At 50.6% G+C, this 8,336-nt stretch overlaps 1 protein-coding gene across 1 annotated transcript; it reads left to right on the top strand.

Annotated features, from left to right (window-relative positions):
* Nucleotides 1–4,857: 4,857 nt before the first annotated feature.
* On the top strand, nucleotides 4,858–8,253 carry LOC119318224 (protein SMAX1-like). The gene is made up of 2 exons (XM_037592751.1): nucleotides 4,858–6,317; nucleotides 6,425–8,253. Exons 1-2 carry the CDS (start codon nucleotides 5,092–5,094, stop codon nucleotides 8,118–8,120), a joined length of 2,922 nt encoding a protein of 973 aa, XP_037448648.1. The 5' UTR covers nucleotides 4,858–5,091; the 3' UTR covers nucleotides 8,121–8,253.
* The last annotated feature ends 83 nt before the right edge of the window (nucleotides 8,254–8,336 follow it).

Here is an 8,336-nt window from a genome sequence, read left to right as displayed (position 1 = left end):
TCAAATCCTACGAGGAGAGTAGAGTAAAGCAAGGATTTATTGATACCAGAGACCCGAAAAAGAAATCAGGAGCAACCGGCGTAGGTTTAGTCAGGACACTCCTATGGCAAGTCAGGGGTAAAAAAAGGAACAAATAGCATACATCGAGCATGCGGTGTCGTTTTGAAGAGCATCTATGGGACGGGCCAAGGCTGAGCGGCACCGAGGACAACCACGATGGTGACAAGACAACATAGACCATGAAAGGAGCTCACAGGGTCTCTAATCCGGCGAGGAACACCCAAACATAACCATCAAGGATGCAACTACAGTTTAGTTTTACAGTATGGGGAGGTACCTTTTTTGCGGGAAATTTTCTGTTCTATTCATCTTCAATCATGGCAGTATAACGAATACCAGAAATAATAAAAATTGCATCCAGATCCATAGACCACCTAACCCATCTCCCCTTCATCTCTGCCTGAACGAGCCAATTGAGATCAATGGAGGAGATCGGTGGAAAAAAATGAACAAAGTCAATCGAGAGTGGACGAAGGGATAAATAATAGAACATGAGAATTGAGAGCCCTTTGTACCAATTAAGTTGGATGTTTTTGCAGAATTTTACTTACGTGCTTGCTACAATAAAACGAGCGATTGAGATGCCACGAAATAAAATCAATCTTGTCATGTCCTTTGTTGTCTTTCTCCAGCATCCCAATACTCTCTTTGGTAGTGATGGTGGTGGCTTCTTCTGTAATGATTGTTGTGGTTATGGTTCAATTTTTTCGGTTCGGGTCAGCAGAGCTACCTAACCCAGTGGGATAGACGATGATGAACCTATGGTGGTAGAGGTGGAAACAGGGTGGCTCGGAGGTTGCAAGTGACAGAGGATCTCTTGCCAGGGGATGAGTCTACTAGAAGGATGATGATACATTGACGGCGAGCGTTTGGTTAGAAGGAGGTGATGGCCGTTGATCGACAATGGTAGCCATGAGAGTCCGAAAAAAAATATGGGGTGATGTGTGGCTTTATTTATAGTCATGCCTCGAGCCTTTTCTCTAATGAAACATAATCGACACTCGGAGATACTCCCTCCGTCCGGGAATACTTGTCATCAAAATGGATAAAAGAGGATGTATCTAGATGTATTTTAGTTCTAGATACATCTCTTTTTATTTATTTTGATGACAAGTATTTTCGGACGGAGGGAGTATAAACTTGGGAGGAAGGTGGGGAACAGGCTTGGCCCGAGAAGGACTGTCTTATCGAAGGCGACAGGGTGAGACGGTCGTGCCAGTTTTTCTTTTTCTTTTTTGACATTGGTGGTGCAAGAGGTTATTTTTACATACATGGTGCAACGGGTTGATGTGAGGAGGCGCCCAAACATGTTGATCGGGGAGCATTAAGCCCCAACAGGAGCTAGACACGTCTACTAAGTTCGTGCATGCATGTACAATCTAGTGCACGTACGCTTTGCACATGCATACATACAGACGGGGACGGGAGGGGAGCGTGCCAAGCGAGCGAGCGTAGGTAGCTTTTGAACGTCTCGCGAACCTTTTGCGATCCCCTTTTCCGCGTGCGTTTTTGTTGCGTTGCGTCTTGTTCGAGTAGCGTGCGCCCTCATGCTGTTATCGTCGTGCCTCGCAAACAAAACGGTACGTACTACGCGGTTGGTTATGGGTAGCGTCTATCTGTTCTACCTGGTGATAATGAATAACCACTCCGCACTGCATGCGTGCGTGCGTGCGCCCATGCCATGCACGTCATGTTCCTTACGCGAAATATACTCGGAAACTTACTGGCTGAAAAGTTCACCTCACATGCATACATGGCACGGTTGAGCTTGAACTTTTTGGGTGACATGCATGGGTCGAGGTATATGTATGCATACGCTACTACTCCCTCCGTTCCTAAATATAAGTCTTTTTAGACATTTCAAATGGACTATAACATACGAATGTATATAGACATATTTTAGAGTATCGATTCATTCATTTTGCTCCGTATGTAGTCGTTTGTTGGAATATCTAGAAAGACTTATATTTAGGAACGAAGGGAGTAGTTGATTGTTTGCCTCGGTTCATCGGACACGTAATATATGTGGTCCACTATCACCGACCCAGTTCTAATTTGAGGTGCAATATGCGAATATGTGCGCACTAATGCATATTTTATGTTTTATATGTTCTATGCAAATGTGAAAGAAGAAATTTCAAGAAATGCACCATGTGTTGCGGTTTTATTTCTTCGTTTCCGTCGGGTTTAGAACACTGCGGAATGTCATGAGAGTTAGTTAATTTGTGGAATACGTTTGTAATAGATTTTTGGAAAGTGATCCATGATATGTGAAATCTCTATCGAATTCAAAGTGAAATCACTATGAACATTCTTTGAAATGAGATAGATTTTGTGGAAATTCATTTAAACGGGACTATAGTCAAGTGATATTTTTATTAATTCATCATAACATTCATTTTAGATTGTTAAGGTTCATCCTGATCCATCAGAATATGGGGACGTTTTCAAGCTTACATAAAATATATTTAAATCATGGAAAAACATTTCTGGAATGCAATAAAAATGTAAAATCATGGTGAAACTTGATAATTTCACTAAATATACTTGAATAAGTTCTTTCTAAGATTTATTGAAGCATGTTTGAAAACCAAGTAATTTTGTAAAACCATGGATTGGGATATTTGTGAAAAAAAATCACTACATTATGTGTAATCAACAAAAAAATCATTGAAATATTTGTAAATATTGTTTGAAAATTTGAGCAAGCAATTTTTAAAAAAAATTGACATGATTTCTTTCTGAAAAAGATTTCTTCTCTGCTCCCAAATGCATGCATCTCCGATCAAACCGAGAAGTGGTTTGATGTGTAGGATTCTCGTCCTAACTAGGATCCATGCAATCTTTGTTATCTTCTCCTGCCACTGGCAAGTTTGATTGTGATGCAACAAGTTTTTTCAGAAATTCGTGGACAAGGTTGCCTCTGTTGACTAACAAGTTGTACCTCCATCGTCTACTTCTTAGTTTCTATCTAAGCAACTCTTTTTTCCCTTACAGGTTCAAGAAATGGTACTAATGTGATTTGGCAGTTTGACATAATAACTAGTAAGATTTCCTTGAATTGATCTAGTACTTTGTAGCTTTGTATCTTTGCACTAAAAAATATTTACTACTTATTTATTTATTTTTAGCACTATTGTTCATCTAGCGAGCATGAATCCTAGGGTGAAAGAAGGGGGGGAAAGAGGAAAGAAGTAGATGAGTTGATATATTCATGGGGATGAGCAATTGGTAAAATAAAATTAAGAATACTATGAGCACTTTTAACTTAGACGAGTTGATGATAGTTCTTGTGGAGGATGGAAATAAAGTTAATCTCCAAATCTGACTGTTGACATCAACATGAATGAAAATAATGTGTGTGATCATGAGCAAAACTTCAATTCGTCTACTAGAAAGTCTGGTAGTCTTGGCGAGAACTTGTTTTTGGTCATATGTATAATTTAGGTGTCCCCGGGCCATCCAATCTTTGTTTGATTACCATCAGCCGTCCATTCTCTACTTTTCGTGAGAAAATTCTGCAACATAAAAAGTGTGAGACACAAACATAAAAAGTTAAAGTTTTTACCAAATAAGGTACTCCTGGAAAAGATCCCTTTAGTGCATCTAGTCCACAAAGCGGAGATATAGGCAGCTTATGGCAATCGAACAGAGGCTGGACGGCCCGAGACAACAAAAATCATACATATTACCAAAATTTGGTTCTCACTGAGACTAGCAGACTTACTAGTTCAGGTATTAAAATTGTGGTCATGATCACGCACATTGTTTTCATTCATATTGATGTCAACATTCTGATCTGGAGAATAACTTTATTTTGATCCTCCACAGAACTAATGTCAGCTAGTCTGAATTATAAGTGTTTATAGTATTCTTCTTTTTTCTTTATCAATGGCCCATCCCCATGATTATATCAGCTCATGCACTACTTTCCTTTTTTATCACCATGGGGTTCATACTTGCGAGATGACACGATAGTGATGAAATTTAAAGGAATAGTTGGTAAATCATATTTAGTACAAAGATATAAAGCTACAAAGTACTAGATCAACTCAATAAAATCTTACTGGTTATTATGCCAAACTCACAAATCACAATAGCATCAAGTCAACTAAAAAAACAACAGTATCAATCCTTGAATCTGTAAGGATAAGAAATTAGCTACCTATAGATAGATATTAAGGGGTACATGATGGAGGTACGACTTGCTTGTGAGTGAACGGAGGCAACCAGAATTTACAAGTTATCTGCGGAAATTCAATTCGGCTCCCGGGTCCAAAAATAATTTTTGGAATGTCAAAAAAATCAAGACAAAAAATTTATGTTTTCTTAGTCCAAATGCTACGTATAAATTTTGAGGCAAAAAGATTAAGCATTTTGGTCTGTGAAATAAAATTGAATACCAAATGCTACCCCCAAATTTCACATCAAATTTATATTTTTCACCGACGAAACAATGCTGCTTCATTTTGCATGAAAATTGTCAAGCATGCTTGCGACACTAACACAACCACCGCAAAAAAAATCAGAATTTTTTTCTAAAAAATTACTTTTTTCGCTTTACTGTTCACCTGGGAGCCAAAACGCCCCTCCCAGTTATCTGATAGTATTTGTGAAAAACTGTAGGAATTCAGAGAAAAAGCAAGAAATGAAGGAATACATGGGCACGAGCAGAGGATACGGTTGGAATGTCGATGCAAATCCAAGCTACAAGATCCTCGGCCCCACCCTGCCAGAAGCACTTAGAAATGCTTGCACCTTAAACAATCTCCTCCTGTCTCCTCCCCGCCACTTTTTCCAGCGGCACCGCCCTCCCTTCCTCGCGCACACCTTCGCCTTTCACCTCGCCCGCCTCTCCTCTGGTGAACCAAACTCCACTCGCCATCACAGCGACGTGCGTGCGCAGTGCCCCGGCGCGGCTAAACCTATAACTAACACCACCTCGACCCCCCGGCTACCTCAGCCCCAGCAGCCGAGGGAGACCGAGCAGAGACCGACCGGCCGACCGACCCATCGAACCCGCCCACCGGCATGAGAGCCTACTCGGCGGCACCGCCCGCGGCCGTCTCGCTGCCGTCGGCCGCGGCCCCGCCGCTCACCCCCGACGCGGCGGCCGTGCTGTCCCGCGCCGCGGGCGACGCGTCCAGGCGCCGCCACGCGCACACCACGCCGCTCCACGCGGCAGCTGCGCTGCTCTCCGGCCCGGCGCCGCTCCTCCGCGACGCCTGCGTCGCCGGCCTCGCTTCGCCGCACCCGCTCCGGTGCCGCGCGCTCGACCTCTGCTTCGCGGTGGCCCTTGACCGTCTGCCCACCTCCACGGAGCACCACCACGGCGGCCATGTCGACGGCGCCGGGTTCCGCGGCGGCCCGCAGCCCCCGCCGCTCTCCAACGCGCTCTCCGCCGCGCTCAAGCGCGCGTACGCGCACCACCGCCGCATCGGCGGCAGCGCCGTCGAGCCCGCCGGCGGCGACGACCACCGCGTCGGCGTGCCGCACCTTGTGCTTGCCATCCTTGACGACCCGTCCGTGGCTCGCGTCATGCGCGAGGCCTCCTTCTCCAGCACCGCCGTCAAGGCGGCCATGCTCCGGTCCCTCTCCGACCCCGCAGCCCCTGACTCCGGCGTCTATGTCAGCGCCACCAGGTCGCTGCAGCACCGGCAGGCGCCGATCAACCGGGACGAGGAGGTGGCCAAGGTCGTGGACGTGCTGAAAAGGGCCAAGAAGCGCAACCCGGTGCTCGTCGGTGACACGGCGGACGTGGACGCCGTCGTGCAGGAGGTCGTCGCGATGATCCAACGCCAGCGCCTCGGCAATGCGCGGGTCATCGAATTCGGCAACCTGGCAGACATGGATAGGTCAGAGCTGGTCGCCAAGACCAGGGAGCTCGGCGAAGCGATCACATCGGAGCTACTGGCACCGGCGATGGTGTCACATACCGCTGGTGTCGTGGTCAACCTCGGGAACCTCCAATGGCTCGTGGAGGAAAGATGCGCGGTCGCCTTCGGCGAGCCGCAGGAAACGAGGAGGGAGGTGGTGCTCGACACGGCGCGCGCCGCGGTGGCCGAGATGGCACGCGTGCTGGAGCACTCCGGCGGCGAAGGCGAGCGGCGCCGCGTCTGGGTGATCGGCACGGCGACGTGCGCCACGTATCTCAAGTGCCAGGTGTACCACCCGGCGCTGGAGAGCGAGTGGGACATCCAGGCGGTGCCCATCACGCCGAGACCACCGCAGCCGCCGTCGCTCGGGCTCTCTCCGAGGTTGTAGACAAATCTTTCTTGATTATGTCACGAATCCCACATGAGTATATGTGATTTTCTTTTGGCAAACCATGAGTGTGTGATTAACTGTCATATTGATGCCACAGTGCTGGAGTCAATCGAGGCATCCTGAGCAGCTCGGTGGAGGTGTTGTCGTCGGCGATGACCGGTGCAACGACGCACAGGCCGGCGCCGGGCATGTGCAACGCCTGCGTGGACGGCTACGAGCGGGAGCGCGCCGACATGCAGTGTGCTGATGCGGCGAGCTCCCTCAACCCCACCGAGAAGACCATGTCGCGGTGGCTGCAGATCGGGACGCCGGCCAGCGCACGGCCGCAGCCCATCGTTGGTTTTCAGGACAAGGCGCGGGACGCAGATGAGCTGTGGCGTCGGTGGCTGGACCGGTGCGCGCAGCTGCACTCCCACGGCCGGCCGCCGGCGGTTACGTGCTCCGAGTGGAACGGCGCGAGTGTTATCGGCAGCATGCATGCGACGCTGCCGATCAGGCCATCGGCGCCGGCTAGAGGCACGGTGGTGGACACCGACCTCGCCCTGGGGACGCCGGTGCCTTCGATGACGCCGGCACCGGCATCAGCATCGGCATGGGACACGGACGAAAAGGTGCTCGCTAAACGGCTCACGGAGGCGGTGAGATGGCAACCGGAGGCTGCGGCTGCGGTGGCTGATACGATCGTGAAGGCCAGGTTCGGCGGCGGAAAGCGGCGACGAGTAGGGCCAAAGGCCGACACGTGGGTCCTCTTCGCCGGTGCCGACATGGTCGGGAAGAGGAGGATGGCCGAGGCGCTCTCCGTGGCGATCTTTGGCGCCGGCCCCGTCACTGTGCGCCTCGGCTGTGCAACAACCGGCGACGTCGACGGCGGGGAAGAATCCGTCGTGTCGTGCCGCGGAAGGACGGCGCTGGACCGCGTGGCTGAGACCGTACGAGCCAACCCGTTCCGCGTCGTGGTGCTCGATGACCTCGACCACACCGACGATGTCGTGCACGGTGCCATCGTGCACGCCGTCGAGTCCGGCCAGCTCACGGACTCACACGGCCGAGACGTCGCCCTCGGCAGCGCCATCTTCATCGTCATGTCAAGCTGGTCGTCGTCCGCGCCGGGTCAACCCACCGACTCGCCGTGGAACCTGGAGCTCCGTGTCCGGCGGCACACGACGCCGAAGCGGAGGCCCGAGCAGGAGCTCGACGGATACCGGCGCGTGAAACCACGCAAGCCGCTCCCGCTTGACCTGAACTTGTCCATGTGCGACGATCACATCGACGACGACGGCGAGGACAGCGGCGGCGAGGGCTCACGTAACTCGTCCAGCGACCTGACGGTGGAGCACGAGCAGGAGTACGCGCAACCGCCCTCGGCCGGCACGCGCTCGGCACAGTCCAATGTGCACGAGCTCATCCGAGCCGTCGACGGGACAGTGGTGTTCAGATCAGTCGACTTCGGGCCTCTCAAACGGAGCGTCTCCGACGTGGTATCGGCCAAGTTCGGCGACGCCGCCGGCAGTGGCGGGTGGTCCGTGCACATGGACGCCGGCGTGCTGGACAGGCTGGCCGGTGCCGCGTGGACGGCGGCAGGAGCGTCGACCGCCACGGCCACGTCGTTGGAGTCGTGGGCGGACGAGGTGCTGTGCCCTAGCATACGGCAGCTGAAGCGTAGCTTGAGCAGCAGCGACGTCAACGGTACAACGACGGTGAGCTTGTCGGCCGTGGAAGGCATTGGCCGTCGAAGAATGGACGGCGATGTACTATTCCCGACGTCGGTGACGGTCGCCGTCGACGGAAATTGACGCGCGCAGTCCGGCGAGCACCTTGTTTTTTTGGTTTGGTCATTAATATGATCATGGTCGGTGTACATTAGTGCTTTGTAAATGCTCAGCATCGGAGATTAATTAGGCACGGGATTAGAAATTGTATGTTCACATTTCCGGTTTTATTTCAACTACATCGGCGCCAAAATGCTAAACTTACATAGGAAACCCTAGGGATTATTAGAGTTAGAAAAA

Source organism: Triticum dicoccoides, chromosome 6A (genome assembly GCF_002162155.2).
Source record: "Triticum dicoccoides isolate Atlit2015 ecotype Zavitan chromosome 6A, WEW_v2.0, whole genome shotgun sequence".
In the NCBI taxonomy this organism is placed as follows: domain Eukaryota; kingdom Viridiplantae; phylum Streptophyta; class Magnoliopsida; order Poales; family Poaceae; genus Triticum; species Triticum dicoccoides.
The sequence above is the reverse complement of the archived record's forward strand: the minus strand, read 5'-3'. Positions and strand labels throughout refer to the sequence as shown.